This window comes from Ursus maritimus, unplaced genomic scaffold (genome assembly GCF_017311325.1).
Source record: "Ursus maritimus isolate PB19 unplaced genomic scaffold, ASM1731132v1 scaffold_2, whole genome shotgun sequence".
NCBI lineage: Eukaryota > Metazoa > Chordata > Mammalia > Carnivora > Ursidae > Ursus > Ursus maritimus.
Window position 1 is genome coordinate 101,993,384 of NW_024424452.1, and position 27,416 is coordinate 102,020,799.

Below are 27,416 nucleotides of genomic sequence, written 5' to 3' on the forward strand. Positions count from 1 at the left end.
ACACACACACACACACACACACACACACACACAAGGCAGGGGGGTGGAACTAAATAAACCTCAAGGGCTCTCAGCATGACTGAGCCAGGTAAAATGTCTCATTCACAGTACACCCTCAGAAGATTCCTGAGGCTGACTTTTATTCTGAGTAGTGCCACGAACTGACAGTGATTAATTAATACAGATCTTTTGCTGCATCTTATCAGGAGTTCCTGGGGCTATGTTACAGACAGTTGGGGAGCAGTCATGTGAGGAACCACAGGAGGACCCAATGTCACCTGCTCCCCACTCTCTCCAGAAGCACTCTTCTGACAGCACATTTCTTGACCTTTAGGAGTTCTTGGCTTTTCCACCAGCTCGTGCTTCGGAGCAGTGAGCAGTCTAACAAGCTGCTGACATTGACTTGCACAGAGGACACTGAAAATAAAATCATCCTTTCCAGTCACTGGGGAAGAGGGTTTACTTTCTAGCCAACTGCTTTGCTGGGTGTGTTGGAATATACTTAGTTTTGCCAAATACAAGTTACTGAAATTCAGAAGAAATAGTGGTGCTACAGACCAGTTCTCTGCTGTTTACCACAAATGGAGCTGTCTGGCAGGACGGAGAGGAGGAGGGCCTGTCAGCCCCACACGTTGTAGGGAGACACTTACCACATGGACACACACGATGTTTTACATAAAAGGTCCACTTGGCCTAACTCTGAGGGGGTTAAGATTACAAAAACAAAACAAAACTAGTTCTTTGTAGAAGTTCAGTTCAGTCTGTAGAAGTGAGCTAAATGAAAATAGTGAGATCGTGACCGCTTCTGTGCTTCTCAGGCTCAGGGAGGCTGCTGGGGGTATAAAGAAGCACCAGGATCTACTTCTGCCTTTTTTCTTTTCCTTCCGCTTCATAGTAGACTCAGTGGGAAGGCAGATGGCCCTGACCTTCAGAACAGAAGGTGAAAGCGCAGGACAGGGGCCAGAAATCAGAGTTTTACTGTTAGTTCTATTTATTCCTTCATATTCTGAAAAAAGAAACCTCTGCCAGAAGAGCAGCGTACTCTCTGTGTTTACTAACTGTTGTTTGTGCATGGTTCGAGGCAAAATAAAAATCATCACCCTGTACTTACTGAATGTCTATGAAGTGTAAGAAGTTTGACAGTGCTAAGGCCAGAAGGAACATATGACTCGTTTCCATCCCCTGTTGAAGAGTCACTACCCAAAGGTCTTCTACTTTTTAGCTCTGATGGCGAAATCTTTTTGGCCCTTCTGTGACATTTATAGCAAAAGTCAAAGATGTTCTAATCTTTTGTTCAGGTAAAATCTTACCTCACCTGGAAGCTCAATATACAAAAAAGATAAAAGTGGAACTGTTCAGTTCAAAGCAGGGCAGATCGCATGAGCGGGCTCCTGAGAACCCTGGAAGCCCACCCACACGTGCAGACCACTGCTTTAGAAGAAAAACAGCGTCAGTGCCCAGAGCAGAAAGAATAAGAGTGTGAAGGGATTGCTTAGAAGAGTGCCATGGGGCTTAGAGCCTCAAGTTCGTGAGTCTCTAGCTTTCAAAGAAGAAAAGCCATTTTTCATTTTCTCTGGGTTGTGTGATTACTGTGAGGTATAAGGAGATAGTTGGCGTTGAAGACCTAGCAAGTGTTTGTGTGTGTGTTGTGCGGATGTCTTTGCACTTGTGACTGTGCTGAGTTTCAAGAAACAGCTACTCCTGCCTTCTGCTCCCCAGTGGGAATCCTGCAGACTTCAGAGAGGCAATAATGTCAGGCTTAGAGATCTACTGGAATCTGCCGCAGCGAGAGCCCAAAGCCCAGACATCTATTTCTGGGTGTCCGACGGTAATGCTGAACCAGACAGGGCTTCCTAGTGACCCTGAGACAACCCAAGTGACCACTGTTTCTCTTCAATTTGCACTAGCAGAAACAAGAGAAGACCTCTGACCGATCATCCATGCTGGAGATGGAGAAACGGGTATGTGTGTGTTTCTTTCTCCCCTCTGTTTCATCTGAGTTTCTCTGACTTTGTTGTTCATGCCAATGGAAAAAGTTCGTCTCAAAAAGGCGGGAGTTCTGCCACATTCCATTCCCAGCTTGATAATAAATTCTTTTTGTGTGACTCTGGACAGCAGTTTGATTGCTAGTCCTTTTGGCCTCTTCACATGGTCCGTACTTTTCACTTATCCAGTCTTAGTGTGGGACGAGTCCTTAGAAGGTCATCCCATGCACTGGTTTGGCCTGTAGGCAGAACTGCGCGTGCTCGTGCACACACACACACACACACACACACACACACACACACCTACGGTATATTTTGGTTTACTGTAAATCAGCACACACGTACACACCCAGGACCAAGGTCTCTTTACCCTTCCTGTCACCTTGATCAGAGGAAGTTTTCAGCAGGACCCTCTGCCGTTGATTTAGGTCTTCTGACTTGAAATGTGAGCCAGCAGAATCTTTCACTCACTCTGACTGGGGGTGGGGAGGAGGCGTATGGTTCAATTGCTGACCTCCTCCTGACTGCGTTCAGAATATTTTTCTGGGATTTGACATTCTTGGATTGGGAAAACTCAGATTTATTGATGAACCCTAGCTGTGATTTGACCCTAGGGGTATAATATGTTCCCATCTCTCCTGTTTAATTTGGAAAGCAGCAAAGTTTTATATTTTATTTCAGTGGCCTGTAACAAAACCTCTTTGGTATCTCATCTAATCAAGGACTCTTCAGAGTTCAGGCTAAATCAGGAGTGGGTTGCTGGGAGAGAGATGGGTTAGGGGGAGGGGTGCTCTTTCTTCCTGGACTATGATGGCTGCTTCCCCACTCACCATCTGCTCCCCATCATGGTAGAAGCAGCTCCTTAGGAATTTGAGGGGAGCATTACTGAAGATAAGGATGTCTTTTATTAATAGAGAGCAAGAGCCCTGGTCACTTGCAGTCATTTGAAATTCCATGAAATCTTCAGCTTGCACAGAATAGCCGGAGTACCCTGGTCCTACCATTTGCTTGTAGTCTAATACTCTGATGGGAGATTTAGGTCATGTGATTTCTGTCTGTGAAGTAGTTTCATCCCACGGATCAGATAGTGCTTAGTCTCCTGCATGAAGTTTGCCTGAGACGTGACGCCGCTGATCACATGGCAACTGGGAGGCAGCATTTTGACTCCCTTCTAATCCCAGTAGATGTTCAACAGTCTCATTGTTTCTAAACAGGAGAGGCGAGCCTTGGAGCGGAAAATGTCAGAGATGGAGGAGGAGATGAAGGTATGGAGAGATCTCCTTTCTCTCTTTGTGTGCCTGTTCCCCAAATGCCTGCCAGGACTGGGTGATTGAGCCTAGGCCCGCCCCTCCAGATTTCACCGCACACTCGACCCCCTTAAGAAGAGATGACATGTGAAGAGGAGCCGAGCATCTCTCCTCAGCCATTTCATAGGCCCTCTCAGATCACACAGCATCCCCTGTGGGCACCTCGCAGCCCTTCTGGGAACCAGCGCCGCCTCTGGCTTAAGCGGAGGTGTCTGCAGACTGGAGACAAACCTAAGTTGAACTTCTGAGATTTTCCAAGCAATAGCTTCACCCTCAGGGGCTGGATGAAAAGGCTAAAACAAGGGTCCCAGCTCTCCTGGCCTCACATGAGGTGCCCGGGGAAGCCTGAACACGGCCAGGGACTTTCCTGCCTGGTGCGCCTCCCTGTCTCAGCCCTTCGCTGGAAGGAACACAGTTTGAGTCATTCTGCAGCAGAATGCAGATTAATTCATACATCAATTTCCTGCCCCAGCCCATTTATAATATTACTGAAATGTTCAGTAATATTCGGCACTCACCCACTAGAATAAGCTCATGCCACCAGTTACACCTCACGGCTCACTGCTTTCCTCTCTCCTTTCACCATGACCTGCAATGACCATCATCTCCATTAGCCATTGAATGAACAACTGCCATCCTAGGCAGCTGTGAGTGCTGAGAACTGGCAGCCGACCCAGAAGGGTCAATTCCCCACTGCGGAAGGGGCCTGCAGAGCAGTAGGGAACATAGAGCTGCTCGGGGTAGCCACCTGGGGATGCTGTGGGAGCATCTGAGCCCCACAGGTGCGTGATGCCACATGCCCATCATAGTCACCTAGCACTTGCTCTGCTTCGGCCTTTTTTTTTTTCCTTCAAGGATCTTGTTTTACCAGATGTATGATACGAAGCATTCATCTGGTGAAACTCAGGTTTCTTTACCTGAGAACCAGAAGCACTGGGGTAGTACGAGGCAGATCTCCAGGGCTCTTTCTGTGAGAAGCATCCCTAATATGCAATTAGAGCACTTTAGGAGAGACATTTATTATTTACAGTGGCCCCCAAAAATATGGTTATTTACTGAAAAAAAAAAAAACTCAGGACCTGATAAGGTCCAAGTTTACACAAGATCCAGTGCTCATAGTCCTGTTACTCTGTGTTATTCCAGAATGAGGGAGATGTGCCCTGCCCTTGAGTTCTGTGGTCACCGTTCCAAGGCCGTAACTGATTCCCATAGCATTCACATAGAATTTCAAGCAGTACCTACTTATATCTCCAAAAAGTAGCACTTACATCTTTCACGTTGATGTAAAACAGCAAGAAGTAGAAATAATTAATGGTTGATTCTCCTGCGATAAAAACAGGATGACCCAACACCCTTAGCTTCTCCATCATCTGGTTTTTCCAGACCCACCTCACCTACCGCACAGTATTCTCTCCCATTTCGAGCCATGTGTTAGTAGAGCTAAACAGTTCTTGATGAATGAATATCCACAGTTCTCAGCTGCACTGGGGGTGCCTCCATTTTTGAAACCCCTTGAGTGATACCATCTGTACTCTGCTGTTAGGCAGCTGTCAGTGATGCTCGTTAAGGAGTAGCCTGAATGCTGATCAAGAGCATGTAAATGAGGCCAGAGCTGGTGCCTTCTAGAGAGTACCCAGGAGCCCACAGCCAGCCCAGACCCACTAGTCACGGAACTCTACACCACGTCTGCCCAGGCCCACACGCAAAGACCCAGAAAGTCCCCAAGAGGAGCAGTTGAGGTCCTTCTTTATCTCTATTCCAATCCTAAATTGCCGAGCATGAGAGCCCCCTCAGTGGTTCTAGTTGCTCTCACTCCTATGGTCTGAGACGGGCTTACATGTTTCTTTCTCCCTGTCCTGTCAGGCTAGGATTTCCTAAACTAGGTCATGAGTTCCTTTCTTTCCTCAGTAGAGATCATAGCACATGAAGGAGTTTCTCCCTCAGCCTTAAGTCGTTTGCCAGTCAACTTCAACTTCAGCTGTTTAAATTGTCAAATGAGCCGGATAATGGCTGTTTAGACCTCGAAAAATTAGGTATGCCAATTTGAAACTTTTTTGTTTTCTTTTTTAGTTAAAAAATGGACGCATTCAGTCAGTTGCCATTATTCTCCATTACCAGCCAAATGGAGAAGAAACACCTGCAAGTTCTGAAGCCCCTAAACAACCTTTGCTCAGATCAAAGCCCGATACCAGGTTTACAAATCGTCTAGCTCCCCCTAGAGGACAAAGGGGGAGGAACTTAACAAGCCTTACAGCCAATATCAATTTCATGATGTTTGTGTCTGTACCTTGAGATAAGCAAAAACTTCAGACGTATAGATACAGACATCATGAAATTGATGTCACTGGCCTTAAAGGAGTCTTAAGAAGCTGCTTGGTTAGATTTCAAGTCCTTTTTCATCCAGGCTACAGTTTATGGTAATCAACATCTTGGGAATGATCAGTGGTCAAAATCTCTGTGTTCTAGGCAGCCAGTCAACTGCACAGGTAAACTGTCTTATCGAATCTGGGACCCAGTAGAACTAAGGGCCAGTTAGCCCCCGTGCCTGTTGCATATTTGATTTATACAGACACTCAACCCTCTTGGAGCGATCAGTAGGGAGCAGGTTGAAGGTTGACCTCCAGTGAACCCTGAAGATCCAGTAGGCGCTCAAGGACAGACAGTGACTCTGGTGCCTGTTTTTCTGATTCTGGCACATAAAGTGCAAAGGCCAGGTGAAATGGGGGAACCCTGAGGTGGGCTCGCCCAGGTGTATGTGGGGCTCTGTGCTTGTGACATGGGTTGTGCCTTTCGGCCTTATACAAAGGTAAGTATTTATGAGTTCTCCCCAGGACAGCCTGGACTCAGAGCCTGGATTGGAGTAGGATGGTGTGCCAGCCCCTGATAGGTGTGCATGTCCACCTGAGCTGTGCGAGGCTGCACTGGGTCTGGCCCACATCAGACCTGATGACGTTTCTACTATATCCTCCATTCAGCATCAGGCTCCTTCCCAGACCTTCTCCCTGCCTCTCCCGGGTCCTTGCATGAGGGGTCCAGCAGCCGCTCCCCTTTTAGATTGCTCTTGGGATTTTTGTTTTTACTTACTCTGGAAATACCACTAGCTGATCCTGTCCTTGCCCACCCTGCTCTGTGCCCTGCCCTCCCCTCCATCGTGCCTTGTTTTCAGTACTGTTTCCTATGGAACATTCCACCTGATTGTTTCCTGCCTCTCTCCCTCTTACTGGGAACTTTCAAATTCTTCCACCTTGATCTGCTTATACTCACATGTTAGATTGAATCATTTTCATAGTTCATGTCTTTAATATTATTCCCTAGGAGGCAAGGACCACTTCATATAATGACAATGATTATGTTGAAAGCTTTGGTCCAGTGTCAGCTCCAAAGAAGGGTGAGAGCCAGGGACTTTCCATTGGTTCTTATGTTTGGTCCCTGCCCATTTCTTTAAATATTTCCATATGCTGCACCATGATCTCCTCTGATCCCAGTCCTCTCCATGGCCGAGATGCTTGCAGAGGGTAAGGAGCGTTGCCTGGTCTCTACCCTTAAGTGGCTACATGGAAGTGTTGAGCAGCTCTGCCTTTTTTCCAAGGTGCTCATTCTCCCTCTTTGGGGAAAGAGATATTCGGCAGTTTGTCTCTGCTTGTTTTTCCTTTTCACTGTTTTTTCCCCTTCATGCTGCCTTTCATTTTCTTGCTTCTTCACTTCCAGCTTTAACTCCACTAATCCTTCATTTCTGTCCCTCACATCCATGTGGGTATGAGAGACTTCTCTCTGGTTTGTCATCACTGTAATCTACAGGATTTTTCATCTTCCTCTGTGAAGCCCCATTTGCATAATAAAATCCTTTCCTCTCCCAGAGAGCTGATGGTCTTGGTTACAGGCTCAGTACAGATGACCACTTAGGCAACGACAGTAACAGTAAGCAAGCCTGTGGTATAAAGCCATTGGACGTCTTTAGCTCCTTTATGGGCTACGAGGTATTAGGAAGAATATCTGTGGACTGGTTATTCTGTCCCATTTGTAACACTTACAAATAGTGAGGCCTGAACTAGTACATCAGTCCAACCAATTCCAGTATCTTGGACACGTATGATTTCTCCAGCTTTTGTGCACAGCTGTAACTTTCAGAGTGTGAGTCTGTATGTGAACACCTTCAAGCAGCTGCCAGCCTCTTCATGAGCTGGGACAAAGTGAATTTCATGATGCAGGTAGTCCTGTAGCAGGTCAGAGGCCGCTTAGCAGTTCTTGGATCCTGGAACAGGTTTCTGGACTGCAGTGGAGAACTAGAAGGGGTAATGAAGCATCCTACAAAACAGGTTAGAGGACAGTGCAGACAGCTGCCAGTCTCTTATCTTGTATGTGCCCCTTCAACCTTCTAAACAGTACATGCCTCGTACAGAAGATATTTAAACAACAGGCCCCTCTTTTATTTTCCTTGTTTCATTTTTTTAAATAAAAAGTAAAGAGAAGGACCCAGAAAAAAAGAAAAAAAAAGAAAAACAAGTAGGAGTAGGGAGCCGAGTATAGGTCAAGATGAGAAGAGGGAGAGAGAAAAGGGCTGCAGCTGGTTTTAGGAACACGGAGTCCTCAACTCCAGGTCCCGTTGATGATGAAGAAGGGCCCCCGAGGCTATGGCTCAACCACGTTAAATCAGCTCAGAAGGCCCCAAGCTACCTGGTGGGCTGTCATTCTCAAAAGCAATCCGCATGTGCTATTTGAGAGCGTGGTGGTTGTACTCATATGGCTGACCGGCAGCATAGTTCAACCTTAGCCAAGAATCGTAGGCCTGGCTCCCCCCACCTGTTGGTGCTTTTCTCCCTTATCCCTCCCCTCATCCTGCACCATTTACTCCTGCCTTTCTCATTTCCTTTCTCGCATGCCAACTAAAAACAAAAAACAAAAAGTCACATGATTTCTTTGTCCTACTTTTATCTCCTCTGGTCTGTCTTGTCTCTCTCTCTCTCTCTTGTCTGTCTGTCTCCTCCATGTTTCACTCTCTACAGAACCTCCACCAGCTAAAACAGATTCAAACCTTGAAGCAGATGAACGAGCAACTGCAGGCTGAGAACAGGGCCCTGACCCGAGTTGTGGCCAGACTCTCGGAGTCCGTCGAGTCCTCGGAAATCCAGGAGCTCTAGTTCTTGCCCCTCTTCTCCACCTCACTTCCCTCCTCCACCACTCCAGGCATGTTCTCTCTTTTTGTTGGACCCAGAAGCCCTGTGCTCATGCCCCTCCATCAGAGCCACCATATGTGGGTGCCTATAAATGTGGGTCATCTGCAGATGGAAAGAGCCACAGAGTGAGACATAACAGCCTAGGTCAAGGGAGGCAGTGACGGAATCCTTGCCTGGGCTGGTGATCTGTTTGGTGAGATCACCACGTCACCTTCTCCTCCCCTGGAGACCGAGAATGGATTTGCTCACTCGGCTACACATAGGTGTACGTAGACGTACACACGCATCTGTGTGTGTGCAAATTTCTTTGGTGGGGTCGTTGCCAAACTGAAAGTTGAGCTTTCTCAGTCAGTAGCAACCCAAGTGCATCCTGGCCACTGGAGCAGTTGGGGTTGGTCCTGCACTCCATATTGTTGCTGGGCCTGGGGTAACCAAGGGCAGGGACTCTCAACCCTGGCTGGGAGCTTTTAATATATATAGTGCCTGGGCCCAACCCCTCCCAACCCCCAAAATCAGTAGTCTGGGTTGAGACCCAGGCATCAGTATTTTCTCAGACTTACCCTATTGATTCTTTTGTGAAACCGGGGTTGAGAATGGCCCTTTGCATACCAGACAGAGCTGAGTCTTCCACATCTGACGACATGCTGGATGGGGACGCCTAGCTCTGAAGGCTAGAGCTCCACTGGCAGCAGTAACACTGTCCATCCCACCATTTGAGTAGAATTGGCTATTCTTCGCCTCCCTCCTACAATCATCTTTGCTTTCTTCCCCCTCCTTGGGAGGCATCACTCTCATCCCTGTCACAAATCTCTGGGCCCTAGGGATGTGCCCCCCACCCCCACCCCTTGCCAGTGTGGGCTGTGAGGCAGAACACAGCCTGGACAAATGAGACCCTCACACAGCCAGACCTTCCCTAATGGGGGTAGCTTTGCAAAGGAGATGACAGTCATTGGAGCAGAGAGCAGGGATTTATTCTCAACTGAGAACCAAAAAATATGTTTGGTAAACTGGAGACTCCCTGGATGTTGGTCTGAAAGACAAGCTCACAGATAACTTGCTTTCCCATCCCACGATGGTGTGATGGGGTCACCACTGCTGAGCAGTTTTGCTCTCTGAAATGAGTTTTTAATTTCCAACAACAATCTAATTAGTCCTGACCAGCGCCTGTTCTTTTCTCTGCCTATTTGCTTGTGGCCTCAGGGTCAGTAGCTGGCAGCTAATACCCACTAGATCTGAAGCACCCAAATTACCATAAGGGCTGAGCTAATATCCTGCTGTAGATGCTGTCACACACAGAAAATTGAAAGGGAAGTGACACCACGGCCTGGCGCCAAGCAGCTTAGTTACCTGCTTACTGAGTGCCGCGTTAGGTCCAAACTCCATGCTGGAAAGTAAGCCTCAGGATTACTGGAAAATTTGACAGGGGTGAACTGGGGACCCACAAAAGATGTCCCAGTCATTTTTAGTTTCCCTCTTTGTGCAAGATAGCATGGGATATAGAGCAAAACTAGGTCTCATGCTTTCAACAGTAAATAACTAAGGTAACGGTGTCGTTTATTAAGACCTGTGCACAGTACTTGGTGTGCTTTTTCTCACTTATTCCCCAGAACAATCATTTTTAACAAATGGAAAAAAACGAGTTCCAGATTAAGTAACCGGTCCAAGGTCACTCAAAAAGTAAGTGGTAGAACCAAAATTCAAACCAAATATGTCAGGTTCCAGAGCCCAAGCGCTCAACCACTGTGCTGTTAGCTGCCTGCATATTTGGCACAGAGTTTTAGCCATTTGTTAAGCATATGGCCTAAACAGTGCAAGAAGAATCTATTAAACAGCAACAGTGCGCCCCCACCATTGCAGCTGAGGGCTGAAGGGCAGCATTCTGCTTTCTCAGCACTCTTGACTTCCCAAACAGCCATTTACCTACTGCGAGATGTTGCCACTGTAAAGAATCCATTGCACAGCACGTGACCTTCTGTAACAGATCAGCGAACTGTGGCCCATCAGTAGGCCCATGAGCCATACACATAGTTGGGGGGGGGAGTCAAAGGAAGACGAATATTTCGTGATACCTGAAAATATATGGAATCAACTCTTGATGTCCAGAAATAAAGTTGTATTGAAACTGAGCCATGCTCATTTGTTTATGTATTATCATTACGTTCGTAAGTACTTTGTGCCACAAGAGCAGAGTCGAATAGTTGGAGCAGAGACCATGTGGCTTGATATTTATTATCTGGCCCTTTATAGAAAACACTTGCCGACCCCTACCAGAAGGAGAGATGGGATAACTAAACCAAACTGACAGTGTGACCCAGAGAGTTTGCCCTGCTTTTCCGGGTTTTTTTGTTCTGTTTTGTTTTATTGTATCGTGCAAGCCACTTGCAATAGAATATAAGCGGTGGGACCCCCTCCCCACTTCCCAAGTAGTCAGTCAGAAGCAAAGCAGCCTAGGCAAGACTCACCCTGAGCCCCCGTCACCCTGCAGCTAGCCTTGTCCTTCCCGAGTCTCCGCAGCTTCAAGACCCTCATATCCTCTCCCTCTTCAACACATTCTTCATCAAAGGCTGGACGAAGTCAGGTTTGGGAAAACATGCACTTGAATTTTATTTGTCTAAGATACCTTAACATCAAACTGTGGTGAACTGGAAATTTAGAAGTTAAGAAAGCTGACCTCCAGGGGGTTGAAATGATAAAGTTTTGTTAAACCTCGTACTTCTATAGTGCTTCCACATGTGTTCTTATTTAATCATTCTTTAACTTCAAGTGAATATCAGATAACACTGTTCATTTCCTCCTCTCTCTTTTGAGAATCAAGTTTATGAGACTGTTTTCCCCCTTGATTTCTACATTCCACTTCTTGTACTTTTTGACACTCCCCTAAGATGTCAGTTGTAGCATATTGCAGCTGGGAAATTGCCTTGTCCAATTTTTTTTTTTCAAAGAATTGAGTTCTTAATGTGGAAATAAATCACCAAGGCTCAACAAGTTGTTTGTACATTTAAAAAGCAGGGAGGAGTCGGCCCAGTTCTGATTTGATGAGCTGCTGGCAGGGAAATGAAATCCAATGACATACATAGCTTCTTCCCCACCTATGGAATCCTATTATGGAAATACGACTTTCAGAGTCTCACTGATACCCAGGCTGCGAGACCCAGGATGGGGCACTGGAAAGCAGATGGGAAGGTGAAGCACTGCGGGGCCATCCTGGCTGACTTGTTCTAAAAATCTTCTTGGACTGAGTTTCTGAGCGCTCACTTCTGGTAGTCAAGGCCACGGGGATAGAGGCATGAGAGAGAGCAGCCAGAGCAACTTTGATTGATTAGGTTGGAGGTAGGAGAGGCAGGGTTAAAGGACCAAAACTTTATTGTACTATCTGGATTAAAATCTTTTTAGTAAAATTTGTAGATAACCTACTTGCCCTCACCCATTCATGGAGAACTCACAGTGGTCGTGAGAATCCTGAGTATCGGCAGAGCACGTTATGTACGTCCGCACACTTCCACGTCTGGTACCTCCCGGGGCCCTCACAGGAGGGCTGAGTGCAGGGGAGATGACCGGAGGTGACTCTCAGCTGACTTGATGGGTGACCAGGGCAGAGATGATGATTCTTTTTTAGATGCAAAAATGGAAACCCAGAGAAACAGAGTGGTTTGCTTAAAGTAATAGAGATCATTCATGACAATGACAGTGCTGGAGTTCTGGACTTCTGGTGTTTGGTTTTCCATACAACCTCTCTAACGAAAGAATAATCTTCGGAGTCAGGCACACAGGGGCCCAATATCAGCTTTGCCATTTAATAGCTGCGTACTTTGGACTAGTTATGAAATTCTTTATTTCCTCATTTGTAGACGTAAGGAGAACAACTGTATCACAGACTCATGAGGTGCTAATAAGACCGTGGGAGTGAGAACTTCTAGGACAGAGCCTTCCGCAGTGTGGATGTTCAATCCTGCTTTCTTTTCGTGCCCTTAATAATACAAATCCTTTGTGTCTCTGTGATGCATAAAAGTGTGTATACACATATATATTTGTAGAATTTGATCTACATTCCTCCATACGAGATTGAGGAAACAAAAATTCTGTTTCTTATGGTACGGTTAGGTCCCCTAAGTGGTTAATAGCAGAGCCGGAGCTAGAGTTAAACAGGCTTCATGACCTCCGAGCCCAGGCCATCCGTGACTGGCGACCTCACTGCTGCTGGAGTCCTGTAGGTCTGATGACTAAAAATATCAAAGCACGTCTGCATTGAAGAGATGTAGATGTCGATTTCTGTAGCCTTCCTGGTGAAGATGTATTTCCCCTCTAACCTGAGGCTCCCCAAACTGCCAGCAGGGCCCACACATAAACTGTCCCCTCCGCAACGTCCCACTGTGGCGTTTTAGTTGCACAGCACCCCTGTCGGCGTGCCTGTTCACATATAAAGACGTGGAAATCCAGACTAGGGCTTGGGCTGCCGTTTTTCCCTTGTTTGCATGTTGAACAGCACTATGTGTCATGTTCCAAGATGGCAGAACTGACAGAATTGAAATCTCTATTCCCCCTTCCCCCAAAGCACCTATTTCCTGGATTTGTAACACTATCCCCGAGAACTGCTGCTCAGGCCCCCTTGTATCCCGTGGTAGCTACACAGGGAGCTCTGGCTGAGAAGTCAACACATACCCAGCGCTCGCTGTGCGTCACAGCTGTGCGGTGACCGAATCCGTAAACTCCTTGGGTTGTAGTGGTTGAAAGTGGATACGTGTAGTATGACAAGCAGGAATTTGGGTGGATTTCATCACAGAAGGCACTAGGAGGACCTTAAGTCATCTTGTGGCTGTGACAAAGTCGGGTTATGCCGCTCTCCCTTGCATTCCTATTTTTGAGGGGACGTGAGGCAGTGTCTGTCCTTAACTGTTTTAGTTGACCCAGTACTCCTTTCTCAGTTTCTCCTCTGTGTCCTCACCAGCTCACTTTGGCACTGTCCTTAATTTCTCCAGACTAGAAGTGAGTTCAAGGGCAGGAACAATTGTAAACAGTGGTCGATTCAGGATAATGAAAGGATGCATGGTGTGGAACGTGAAATAAGATGTTATTGCTAAGTATGCTAGTTCAAAAGATGGAGGGGCTGTGGTCTCCCTAAATATGAACATTACCAACTCAACAAATAGAAAGATTCAGGGCACTTTCACCCCTGGGGGAAGGGGTGGTGACAGTTCACTGCATAAGCTGCTTCGGAACGCCCTGCTCGCTGGGCTGAGCTGGCCTGGCCTGGTCAGGGAGGGTAAGGAGGTGATGATGCCAAGCTCTAACACGTCTTTCCCTCTGTCCCCCTACAGGTGTTAACAGAACTGAAATCTGACAACCAGCGGCTGAAAGATGAAAACGGTGCCCTCATCAGAGTCATCAGCAAACTATCCAAATAGACTAGGCTCCCAATTGAGGAGGGAAAGGGCAGCACTGCTGCGCCCACCCCTCTTTTCCAGCCATTGCCTTCCAACCAAAAGAAGTGAATGTTTTGGTGGAAGGACAACTTCCTTCTGGCCCTCCCCGGTCACCTCCCCTGCACTCTCGATGCCCTGTTCCTCCCACGCCCCCACCGCCTGAGTTTCTTGACAGTTTTAATTGAAGCATGATTGTGATCATCCGAGCCATCCGGAGGCGGCCTTGGGGAGTACACCAGCCTCAGCTGTGGACCCCAACTTCATGCTGCTCAGCAACTTGTCCACATTGGATTTGGTCCAAACATGTAAGGCCTCTACCCGAACCAGTACCCCGCAGCCTTTTACACTGACCCTGTGTCCTCTGATATAGGTGAGTCTTACGGTGGCCATTCCAGGATCCTGTCTGGGATGCCAAGAGAAACAGGATGTTGGCATAATCATCGGACGGCCTCTAGAGCTGTGTTTCCATTAGATTCCAAGGTGACAGTGACTGCATTGAAGGTCTCTGCTAGTCTGCACCTCTCAGGAACTGACTTTTCTCTAACTCCTTGCTGGCGTTACTGTTATTTTTCCTATCAACAACCCAGTAACATCCCTGATTAGTCTTAATTCCTGTTCTTCCCTCATGCCTGGCCCCCTTCCTCACGGCTCAGATGACCCTGGCTTCCTTTATTCCTTTCCTTTCTATCCTTCTATTTTCCTTCCTGTCTCCCCTCCACCACCTTGCCACATGGTGTAAAAGCTAGAACAGCGCATCTGACCTCACTTGTCTTTGGCCATTATGGAAAATCATTTCTCCTGGGGCGCTCTGGAGACCAGAAGAATTGCCTTGGCGGCACCATCGGCCCTCTTGCCGAAAAGCCAGACCATGGCATAAATGTCAGCCCACTGTTCTCATCTCCCACTTGTTTTCCCTACACAGTGATTTTCCTTATTAGAAAATCCGGGCTCTGAAACACCCCATTCTGTCTCACCTCATTTTGACCTTGTTTTCCTCTCTTCACTCTGGCACCTGCTCCTAATGAGAAAAGAAGTCCTTGCAAGGAGGCATGAGAGCTGAGAAGGGTGGATGGGTAGCAGGCGGACCAGGGAGTAGAAGCAGGTCAGAAAGACATATATGGTGTAAGTAGAGTATCTGGGGACACTTGCAACCTTGTGACAAAAAAGATAGAAGATAGATTGTGCTGTGGTAATGGTGGTGAACTTGATTATTTCCGGTGGTTAGATTTAGGGGAGAGACATTTGTTTTCTTAGAAGCCAACAGGAGAAATGACTTCTTAATAGAGGTTTAAAATGATGAGATACTTGTAACTCATTGACGGGAGTCCGGAATCTTAGAGCGGCAAAGCCTGGAGGCCTTTGGATGAGCTTTCCATTGTCCTGCCACAGGGAGCCCCACCTGCACCCCACTGCCCCAGCTCTGACCCACAGTCGGGCAGCTGTGCATCTATTCCGTGAAAGGTGGGCAACTCTAATAACCAGAAAGCTTTTCCTAAGATGAGTCAAGGTCTGCTCGTGGGTGCTCCCCACGGCCCAGTCGTGCCCTTTAATGTGACAGCCCCTTTGTAGTTGGTCATCTCCCCTTAACCTGATTTCCGACTGGCATTTTCCCGGTCCTTTAAGGCATTTCTCACATGGCATACTTTTCCTGCCTGTCACATCTCGTCTGTCCTCCTCTGGACAAAAACAACCTTTTAACATATCCTGCCCAAACCTGGACAGGTACTCCGTTAGCACAAAATTAAACCGTTAGTCCTTGATGGTGACCCATATTGATACCTAACATATTTGGTCTATATAGGCTTTTTCTCCCTTGGTCGGTTGATTTTGAGTGAGCAGGTCACTTAAGTCCTCATTTTAGAGCGGCCCATGGTGTTCAGTCCTCAGAGCGGTCCATTCTCCTAACATATACTACCTCTGTCCATTTTTAGTTTCTTTCCCGAAAATGACAGTGTAGTTCTCCGTGGCCCTCTGAAACATTACGTGAACTTTAAACCAGAGGTTATCACTCAAGATCCTAATTCCAGAAGAGGAAATAGGTCTCCTCTGGCAAAATTCCATTTTTAGAATATACAAAATTCTCTCTTCCATTTCCAGCCATTTTCCGAGAGAAGCTGCTACTGATTCGGATTTTGTATGAGCATGGGAGCACTGTCAGCTCAGCTCTCAGGGAATGGTAAATTAGGGTAAAATGTTTCGTCACTTCCACTATAAACATCTTCTTCATTCTAGGGAGAGGGGAAATCAGCACAAGGTGTTGACTAATTGATTCTCCTGGCACATCCTCGATATTGGGCAAGGCATGGGGGTGGTTGCTGCCTCTTTCTCAGGAAAAGAAAACTGAATTATTAGGAAAACATCTTGACCCTCTCCCATTAGACAGACCAGGTAAAGAGGTTACAGAGAGTTCCCTCATCTGTGTGTGCCTTTCAAAAGCATGGGACAGAATCTAAAAACTCTTAGATTGGTGTTATGCCCGGCTGCTTCACAGCCCTTTCACATTAAAGATGCCTTTTCTTGCCAGAAAGTTTCCCTTGTGATGAAAAATTTACAAGCTTTTCAATCTCAGGAATACTGGATTCTATGGCCCAGAAATCATGAAAGGGTAAACGATCCTAGGTAATTTCAGGTACTCTCTCTTACGCAATTAGCTTTATTAGACAGACAGACTCTCAATTCTGGTCCCTTCCCAGAGAATAAAATACCCTTTCTTCACAGTTGCATTGACTGAAAGCCCCAGAAGTGATGGCTAGAGACCTGATGACCAGCCGTGCGCTCCGGATGCTGATAGCAGCAGGCCTCCCTCCTCTTGTGCTGTCGGTCTCTTCAGTGGCCACAAACCTCCTGTCCCCAACCTACTGGTTTGGATACCCAGGAACACCCCAGATAGCTCAAGCTGTATGAATACTGCCGGTCTGGCCAACAATTTGGGGCTCAGCGATGCTGTGTCACTTTTAAAGTCTTTCCATGAAATATCAGAATGGGAATGAGAAGGTTCTTGGTACAACTTTATATCCTCTGTTCTCATTAATTTGATATTTTTCAAAACCAAGCCACACCTTTAGGAGTAATGATTTGGCCATTCCAGAGATTCTCTGGCTGAAGTTTCACTGCTTCGCCTGTTTGTCTTTCAAGGGCTGCTTACTCTTTTCCAGATAGCTCTTGGGCATGATGACCCCTCGCCCCAGTCCCAGTCTCTAGTGCAACAGGGTTATGCAGATCTTGGGGTGTTGCCTCTAAAGAATCTGAAAGAATAGACATGCCCTGGGCTTGTTTAGTGCGCTGAATTCTCTGTTGGGCAGTCCCACTTGATATTTCCTGGAACCTCCCTGGCTTTTTCTATCCAACTGCAGGATGTGTTCGCTTCTCTTCTGCGCCTTCCTGTCTCCCGCTCCACATTTGAGACCAAAATGCATTCATTGCTGTCTGAGGCCACTGGTGAAGGAGGCTTCGGATCTCTGGTTTGGATCATTTCACGTGCTTCTCCTGCCCAAAACAAAACATGCTTATTTAACAGTTCTGCTTAGAAACAAGAAGGCTGAAACCCCATCTATTAGCCTGTGTATCCCACGAAAAACGTGTGAACTACTGTTTTGCTATCAAGGGCTTTTAACTGAGCCAGAGATGAGAGAAGAAGAAACTCTCAAAGCCACGCATTTGGTTTGGTCTCTGGATTTCTGGCCCCAGTACAGCCTCCCCTCGCCAGACAGAGAGACTGCCTCCTCTCAGACAAAGGCCGGCCTTTCCGTCCTGACAACGCTGGCAGTCCTTCTACGGCGGTGGGCGCGAGCTGAGCAGGAGAAGCACGGAGATGAGAGGGCTGTTAAAAATACTGCCACTTATTCAGCTGCCAGGCCGCTCTGCCCCACAAAAGGGAAAGCCTGAAGGATTCAGCAACGGAGCCAGTAGGCAGGAGGAATTCCTGGTACACCCCACTGGGTGAGCCACTAGTTCCATTGGAGCTTCACAGTGAGGTGACACTACGTGGGCGCTGGCTGGGGTCCTTCCCTTCCAGCCATTCCCAGGGGCCACTGTTTGTGCTAGCAAACACCTAACTCTAGACGCAAGTTAGCAGCCCCAGATCTAGGCCCAATTATAACTGCAGGTCTTGGTCCCCACACTGATTTTTAAGGCAGGTTTCAACCCATCAAAGGATGTGAGTCCTCTCACCCAATAAGCAAGGCAGCTTTGAGGGCAGAAGAAGGCAACACGAAAGGATAAGCCCCTAGGAGTCAGAAGAGCTGGATTCTAGGGCCAGCTCTTATTAGCCATGTGACCTTGGGAAAGTCACCTTCCCTGTCTGCAGAATGCAGTGGGACTGGATCATCCTTAAGATCCCTTCTAGGCTTAAAATTCTGTGATTTATTTATTCCTAGGAAGATGAACGTTTCTTAAACTCAGAATTGTTGCTCTTTCTAATGGCAAAAAAATCTTGTTTTCTTCTGAATTCAAACTGTTTAACATTAGCCCATCAAGATTGACTTCTCATCTTTGTTAGAAAGGGAATTTAATATTGAGGGTAATTGAATGGTATTGCAGTTGCTTTCCCTCTTCATGGCCTGGTAAGAATATTAAAACCTGCAGAGGGGGAAATTGGAGCTCGTGGGGAAATGGAGAGAAAGCAGTTTGTTGCAGGCAGCCTTTGGACAAGTTGTCTTAATAGGAAATAGAGGTGCTGCTTCGTAGATTCCTTCCACCTTCTCAGATGTGGTCTATGCGGTCCTGAACATCCAAAGGGCAGACATGGCCTTTCTGCTTAGCACCAGCTTTCACATAGTCTTAAATTCTGCCCTACTGGCAGCAAGATCATTTTCCTCAATGAAAACCTCAACCTTTAGTTCTGTGGAACCCCTCTGGATTCTGGACTATCAGAAGTACAAGGGTCCAGTGCTGTTCAGGATGACCCTTCCTTTAAGCAGGTCTGCAGGGGAGACTACCAGTGTGGGAAGAGGTCACAGACCCTAAGTCCACACAGCCATGTTGCAGAGGACCGCGCCCAGCTCTGAAAAGCCGCCTGCAGGACTGGGTGTGAGTGAAGGACAGGGACCCTGAAGTGAAGGTTGCCCGTGAGCTGCGGTGGGAAGAAGGCAGAACGAAGAGCAGGGTGGAGGCTGCCAGAGCGGAGGAGGGGGTCACTGAGCCGCAGAACTGCATGCTGGGAAATGAGTGCTAGTCACTGGTACCCTGGTCCCTTGGCCTCCAGCAGAGCGGAGATGTTAATCAGCTTCCCTAATGGCTATCGACATTGCTTGGGAGCAGTAGACCCTATCAAGGACAGCTATTGATCGCTTGTGTTCTGATATTGCAGCCCAGGAACTGTTAACTGTCACGGCTGCTAGGGAGGAGGTGGTCTCTGGGGGCTGATAAAAACCCACTCGAGAATCTTGACTAGCCTGCTAGCAACTGCAGGGGAAGAGAGATGCATTCCCTACCACTTTGAGCTGCGTGGTTGAGGGTCAAATTGAACCTAGGTGTGGCTTGCCGCCCAGGGTCCTGGAAGCCCCTCCTTGGGAAGAACCATGGGAAGTGGGTATGTTAAAGACAGACACCACTGGTGAGTGATGAATTGATGGATGAGCCGATCTTACCTAAAGAGGTGTAAAAATTTGGAGATGACTCGTGCTTCTACCTGCGTGCGTATGCATGCACATGTGCCAGTCCAGCGTATTCTTGAACCAATGTTATCCAAGTGTGTTATTGTGTTAATTCATATCTTTTGCTTTTCCCCTGCCCTTCCAATCCCCCAAAGGCCTTCTCTCTGAGCCATTCTCCAGTCCCATCTGCTTATCATTTCGGACTGTGAATCTGCCAGAGTGATACTTTGTTATTTCTCCTCCAGATTTCCCCCTCATGCTTCCAATAAACTTCTTGGGTGTCCCCTTAAAGTGACATGAGGCTGCTCTTATGTCCTTCAAAACAGAAACAAACATACCGTTCACCCTTCCTCCCCCATCACCCTCTATTCTTCATTCTTTGCTTTTCTCACTTGGAGCTAATGGTACTTAGGTTTTCCACACATCAGCCATGATTCCTGGTCCAGTTCCATTCACCAACAACGACCGCCGCCACCCCCCCTCCTCTGGTTTCAAAGGTCCGTGGCTGTGCTAATAGCCTCTCAGAGATGAGGTTTGAACGGTGGGCCTGACTTGTCTGTAGCCTGGCCAGGGAGACCGTGGGCAGCCGTGTCTAGCTTACTCAGTCTTTGTCCTGAGAGATTTGATGTTTCCAGCTAGGGACAGGGGGTCTTCCCAGAGGAAACTCCAGCCCATTGCTTCCTTGCAGGAGAGGAGTCAGGAAGGGCACACTGACTGCAGGGAGCCTCTTAGAGCCTCTGATGTTCCCACAAAACCAGAATTGAGCATGGACTCTCACCTTAACATACCTGACCTTGTCGTTGCTCGCCCCCACACTGCTGAAGCCTGGGACAGATCCCAGCTTGTCTGGTGACGGAGGCCAGATAACGAGAGGCTGGAGGAAGGAGGACGTGGGGCTCAAGCACAGAACTCCAGGAGGCAGGCTGCAGGGGTGGGAGAGGGTTCTGGGAGGATACAGCAACCCAAAATAACTCCGCTTCTGGCTAGAGTCCCTTGAGCCTGTGAAAGACTGGGCCTGCCACCTCGCTGGCACCCAGGTAGGGCCGTCGTCTCCCGGAGGAGGGAAGGAACATGTTTCCGCCTTGCACCCCCCGCTCTGGAGAATATACAGCCTGTTCTCACTGGACTCATTCAGACACCGGCTTCAGCTTCATGGTTTCCCTCCCTCCATTCTTCCTCTGCCTTGACCGTGATTAGGTAGGGGTGAGGAGAGCTCAGAGGAAGCACCCTGGGGTCTTCATGCCTCTCCTATTTTAGGGGTTGAATTTTGTCTTTTTCTCCACTCAGTTCACTCTTCGCTCCCAACCTTACTTCCACCACAGTTAAAGCACCGGATGTAACTTTCTCCGCTGACTTGTACGGATTAACTTCGGCCGATGTACATACACCGGGGGTGGGAGAGGGGCATTTAGGGAGGGGGAGCCAGAGTCGCTTTGTGAATTGAATGTATTTTTATGCAATTTTGAGTGGCCTTTCAACCCTGAGATGAATGATTTTGTTTTACTGGTTGTTATTATATAGTATTATGAAGTATTCTGTGTTTGAAAGTTTGGGAATAATAATATTCACATCTATATGATGCCTGTAAACACAACCATATTTATAAATGAGTAAATAAAACCGTGTTTTAACTTTGTGACTGTGTCTCCACAGTTTAGGAAATGGGGTTTATAGAATGTCCCATCTGGAGCAGGCCATTCCAGTTTTACCAGTGGGGGCCTCACCCTCCGGCCTCTGTCCCAGGAACAGCCACGAGTGAATCACTGTCCCTGAGAGCAGGATCTCTGGAGTCAGACCAAGGAAAAGCCTAGATTGTAGGTTCAAAAGAACCATACGAAGAAATCAAGATTCCCAGTGTTGGGTGACTAGGAATGTGGTGATCTCTAAGGAAAGCAAGGCTCAGTGACAGAGGCGTGGAGCCGGTCTGGATGGACACGGACGTGCTCTCGCACACGGGCAGAAGGGGGCTGGCGAGGCGGCAGCGTTCTTGGGCTCCTGGCCGGCGCCCGGCATTCCCCCTTAGCCCTCTGCTATATACCTAATGGTCTTCACTGTGTGATCCAGGAGACCCGAATCCACTCAGTAGCTTCCGACTACAAAGGTAGCTAATGTGGGGGTTATTGGGGGTTAAATCCGAACTCCCAACAAAGAAGTCGTGTGCAGGGGGGAGGCTGCTCGGCCCCCGCCGGCAGGATTTGCAGGTGGGTGGCCAGGTCTGACCGTGCTTATCCAGGGTTCGGGTTTCTCCAAACAGCAAGCCCTGCCTCCGGCTCTGCTCAGCCCTGTGTTCTCTGCCAAGCGGAAATCCCTGGTCACTGACTTGGCGCAAGCACGGGGAGGAAAGATTCTTTTCCCTTGCCGTCACCCAGCTGCTTGTAGCCCAAGCAGCAACAGAACAAACACACATGACGTCATGGTTGAAGAGTTCAGACCCGTCCCAGGGCCCGAAACAGAGGCAAAGCAGCATGTGTGATGTGAGGGGCTTCTAAACTGCGAACGTCCTTTCTTTTTCTGTACCTCCCACTCGACCTGGGGAGGTGTGTGTTTGGAGTCCGAGTACCCCCTGGCGGCCACGTGGTCCAGCCCTCTGCAAAGGGAAGAGCCCACAGCGGAGAGGTCACGTTCTCAGCCAGGAGCCCCCCCCCCTACCCGGGGACAAATCCCCAGCCCCTGGGTTGAGCAGCCTCCGGCCTCACCAGGCCGCACCAGGCCGCCCAGCCTACCCTGCCCGGCAACTAAAGCCGCAAGCCCAGAGCTGCCGTGCCTTCGCCGCCGTCTGTGTCTGGACCTCACAGGCAAGCCCAAGCCTGGGCCCAGAGGCCCTGCTCCCACCCAGCCGCCGTTTAACACGGCTAGAATCTCAGCCTGGACTAAGCTCACGAAGGTCCGGACCGTCTTCGAGGCGAGGAGACAGGTCCCCGGGTGGGAGAGGGAACTGAGGAAGGAGCCTCACCCTTTCCAGTTCTTGGGGGTGTGAACCCGTGTAAAACCTCTGAACATAAGAGACTCCATCTTGGGACTGAAACCTCATCCTGTGTTTAATAACAGGAACTGAACTATTGAACTAGGCAGAGGCACAGGACTGAACACAGGCCTGCTGCATCCACAGTCTCGGTAACAACTGGACACTGCAAACGAGATTTTCCTAGTAACCAACGGTACTCGGAAAACCAATTGTAAAATGTAATTGTATCTTCCAATCATAATTTTGGGAAAACAACTTGTGTACATTTCCTAATACTTCCACAGTTGGCTGATAAAAACCTCTGGCTTTTGCTCTTCAAGGGACACAATTGGGTTGCTACCGAAGCGGGGTACCCTGAAGTGCAATTCTAAGACCCCACATAAATGCTTCTGTTTCAGTTCTCCGTCTTTTCTCTCAACAGGGGCAGTTGCTGCCCTTTCTTTTTCCTTAAAATTCTAAAGCTTCCTCCTTGGCCCCTAACAACATCTTTGCCTCAGAAATCAAAGACGTTTAAAGTTCTTTACAATGGGGCAATTGAGGACTTCGTAGAAATTCTCACTTTTCAAACCTCCGTTCCCCAGGCCCAGTTTCCATGTCTTAGCGCTCAGAAGGTGGCTGTTCCCCCCCAGCCTCCCAGACCATGTCCCCCAGCACCACTGCCCTGACCCCAGAAAGCTGTCATGAGGATATGTGTGCCCCCCACCACCCATCCAGACTGCATCCCCAAGGAGAGAACAGGCCTCGGGCCCCTTGTACTACTTCCCTGAAGGAAGGCGCTGGCCTTGAGGCCAGATTCTCAGAGCCCTCGCCCCACTCCCGCCCACCATGCAGACCCTCAGGAGGCAGCCCCTCCCTGCCCCCTCCCTGCCCCCTCCCCGCAGCCGGGCAACCACTAGAGACACCCCCCACCCCCAGGTTTCTTTCAGCTCATTTCTTTAATAAGGAGACGCAGCTCATTACAAAATAACAATTTGACAAGAGATCAGACAAGAACAACAGAGTCCACATAAGGGGGGTGTGGAGAGCATTGCCAAGCAGAGGAGGTGGGGAGCAAGGAGTGGGGGTCGGGGCTACACATGTGCCCCTGTGAAGACAAAGGCAGGGTTTCTGGTGGGGCCGATGCATTCCAGGGCTGACCTGAGGCAGGCTAGGGTCTGCCCCCCTGGTTTTGAAGTTCTCAGATCCCGGGGATTTCAGAAAGCAGCCAATCAAGTCCTTAGATGGGGGGAGTCAGGGCAGAACAGTCAAGCTTCCTTGAAGAGGGTCCTCCTCGAGGCCTGATGGCTGGATGGAGAGACCCCCGACCCCATGCACTCGGTTCTGCCACGTCACCAGGCCAGACGCCCTCAGCTCCTGCCTGCACCGCTGTCTGCTGTGGGTGCGGAGAGCAGGAGGGCCCCAGAGAGCGCTAGCGGGAGGCTAGACACATCTTCCCTCCGCCCCTCCGAGCTCCGGATCCCAGCCTACCCAGAGGGGGTCCCCAGCACGGAGGGCCCTGGGGCTTCTGCGCGCTCACAAGTCATGGTTTGTGAAGGGCAGAGCCCACCCCGCCGCCTTCGGCCTTGTCCTCCTCACGTTCTTGTCTCTCTTCTTCCTCATGCTTACCGGTCACCAGGCCTGAGGCCTCCTGGCATTATTCCCATGAGTTGTCTGCCCTCGTCGGTGCCCCTGGAGACAGGGGCTGCAGGCTGGGAGCTACGTGCCCGTCCTGGTACAGCGCAGTGACGTGGGCCCTGCAGCCCCCAGCTCCCCACCCCGCCCCGTTCTCACCACAGGGTGCTTCTGGGGAGCTGACGGGAGGGTCTGCAGGCCTCAGGCCACCCACTCTTGGGCGCTGTCAGCCAGCAGGAGGGAGCACGGCGGGAAGAGCCCCACCACTGCGTTCTCCAGTGGACCCCCAAGAGGCCCTCCTCCATCGCCACCCGTAGCCCCTGACCCCACAGTGTCACACAAGCAGGGCTGGTTCCGTCAAGCCCGGATGGTGATGGAAACCTGAGCCGCTGACTAGCTGCTCCTGAAAATCCTGGTTGCCTCCTCGGTGCCCTTTGAGAAGACACCCAAAACCACGGCGTCCCCACCACTGCCCCGTCCACACGCAGGATGGAGATGGAGTTGGACTGTCAAATCCAGGTGGAGGGAGCCAGCTCGGGCAGGGCCAGCCGGGACGCCTCCTGGGACTCGGCCAGAACCCCTGGACGCCATCCGTGCTCATGACACGCGGCTGAGAGAGCGGGAGGGGTGACAACAGGTGAGCCCTTCACAAGTGTTCTGTGGGGAGCCAGTCAGAGGGACACGGGGGGCTCCTGGGAGGAACCCAGGGCAGTCTCCGGCAGGAGGCCCCCTTTATGGCTTTTCAGTTAATTCATACAGTGGGAGGAAGGGGCACACCGCACACGTACACGGGACAGCAGACACCGGGCTGGACACAGCGCATGGGACACTGAGGGCCAGCTCTGCAGACAGACGGGCAGCAGGTGGAGCGGAGCAAACGGGCCTTTGGGCCTTCGGGGCGCCCCTGGCCCTCCCTCCTCCCCGATGGCGGGGCTGGTGCCAGAACCGGAAACCGATGCCCCAGCCCTTGGCTCCCACTGGGGGATTCCCGAAGGAGTAAGACAGGGCAGGGATTGGGGACAAAGACTTTACGTGACATAAAATCGAAGGGGCTGCCTCACCGAGGTGTGTAAAGTGGGGTCGAGGTCAGGGGTTAGGGGGACTCTCAGCATGGCCATGCGGCTATTTACAGAAAGTCAGAGACATGCATGTTGAGTAAACAAGACTCGGTTCATATGCTTATAGACCACTATCTTCTTTTATATATAACTAAATGCACGTGGAGGGGGGCATGAGGCTCAAATGGCTTCAGAAGGTTCTTGTTTTGTTGTCACTTAGAAAATAAAGTATATTCATGTGTCTTCAAGTCACAGTGTCCCCTTCTCAATATTGCAGCTCGAAAAGCAGGTTAAGTAAGATCCTTGGTGACCAGTCTCTGGCCCCTGGGACTGAGGAGGAGAGGGGAGAGTGGTCATAGAATAGGGGTGCCAGGTAAAACACAGGATGGCCAGTTAAATTTGAATCTCAGATAAACAATAAATCACTTTTTGTATCGTATGTCCCAAATGTTGCCTAAGACGTACTTAGACTTTAAAATTATTTATTGTTTATCCGACATGCAAATCGAACTGGGTATCTTGTATTTTTATTTGCCAAATCTGACAACCATGTGGTGGGGCTCTGGGCCACCAAGACCAGGCCTTGGGACTCATCCCTGTCTGCCACGCAAGGGCTCTGAGAAAGGGCCCCCAAACAGCCTCAGGTGGGAAGGGAGAGGGGAGGAGGAACAGAGTGTGGGGTGGGAGGGCAGGTCCTGGCTCAATCTCTTCCTACCTTTGCATGGACAAAGGACAGCCTCTCTGTATATGGTCGGGTGAGACCAAGAATTAGCATACATTAAAGGAACGTGGAATCTCTCACTCCCAGCCCCAGGGGAGGTTTCTCAAACTCTCCACTCGCCCACTACCACCCCACTGCACGGAGGCAGGTTAATCAGGGAGCTGGTTTTACCCACAGGAGGACTGCTGCAACCTCTCTCTTCTCTCTCACTGGAGCCCTGGGCCAGCAAAATCATCCCAAACTGATTCTGTAGAAACCCAGCTATGTATGGTTTCCTGGGAAGAAAAAAAGATCAGGATCTGAGACTATACTCTAATCCCTGCTGTCCCATCCTCCAGCGGAGGGATCCCTGCAAAGGCACTTCTCGGTCATGCCAAGCACGGGCTCACTCAGTGTCTGGGGCTGCCCGAGTGTTCCCCACCCTGCTTCCCCCAGGCCTCTGCTTCCACTTCCCAAGTCCAAAAATCTGCCCATGGCTCTGGCAGAGTTAGTTTCCCTTCTGGAATGATTATGCCAGGAGATAGGAGAGGACTGAGCTTTCTGGCCTCACCCCAGTTCTGGGTAGGACTGGGCTTGGGTCTTTATGGTCTCAGTCCCTTTGGAAAAAATCACTTCTATACTATTTTCCTGTCTGCAGTAGACTTTGGGAGTGAGAACACACAGCCACAGAGGCCTCCAGAACCCCTCACTAGCCAGACCCTAACTCTGTCCTACTTAGGGCCTACATCCCAGCATCCTAACCTCCCCAGAAATAAACTTGCACGGCAGTGCGGGTTCAGAATGATGCTCCGTGCTTCGGGTAACATCACCCCTCAGGTGTAGAAACCTACAAGCATAAGTTTGTTCACCTGCCTAGCTCGTGGACCTGAATAGATGCCTTCACTGGGATGGCTCGTCTGGGCCAAGTGCCCATCCGAGGACCAGCCAGGACTTAAGTGGGTGGGAGGGAGGAACTGTTGACCACTCAGGTCTCCCCCCGGCTCTACACCTGTGCCAACACTTAGTCTCTCAGCAACCTGCCCCCCCCCAAGGCTGCTCGCTCGAGATGGGCCCAGAGTGAAAACATCCAGCCCCTGTCTTCTGGCACATGGACACCCAAACCACCAGAAGTGCCCACCATTTCCTTTCCTCCCCATCAGGAGAGTGGCAAATCTTGGGCTCTGGAAGGGCTGAATGAGGCTCCTGGGCAGAGAAGAATCCCAGGTGGTAGAAAGTACATCAGGAAAGGGCAAAAGAGTGACAGTAAGGAAGATGAGATGGACAGGGAGGTCCTCTGAACAAGGATGGTGGGATATGGTGGGGAGAGAGACCCTGAGAAAGCACCAAAATCCCACAGCTCTGGGGATGGAAGAAGAGTCCAGTGACTTCTGATGTCTATACCAGGACATCCTACTCTGCAGTCAGCCAGATTCCGAAGGCACCCTATTGTCCTACAACTCTCTACCATGACCACAACTCTGGTCCCAAGGACCAAAGCTCACAGTCCTTGTCAGAGTCCTACCTTGTCATCATGAAGTACACCCACACTCACACAGGGTCCAGTAAAATACAATCTCCCCCGTACCAAGGGCCACTAGCAAG

General features: G+C 49.4%; 1 protein-coding gene across 2 annotated transcripts in view; it reads left to right on the forward strand.

The window, feature by feature from the left end:
- Positions 1–19,184, forward strand: part of PPP1R12B (protein phosphatase 1 regulatory subunit 12B) — a 47,975-nt gene extending 28,791 nt beyond the window's left edge. For both annotated transcript variants that reach the window (XM_008685128.2, XM_040636464.1), the window contains 3 exons: positions 1,908–1,961; positions 3,200–3,250; positions 13,782–19,184. In XM_008685128.2, the coding sequence (XP_008683350.1) occupies positions 1,908–1,961; positions 3,200–3,250; positions 13,782–13,868 (192 nt within the window). In that variant the 3' untranslated portion in view covers positions 13,869–19,184. The remainder of the gene's footprint in view (positions 1–1,907; positions 1,962–3,199; positions 3,251–13,781) is intronic.
- Positions 19,185–27,416: the final 8,232 nt, after the last annotated feature.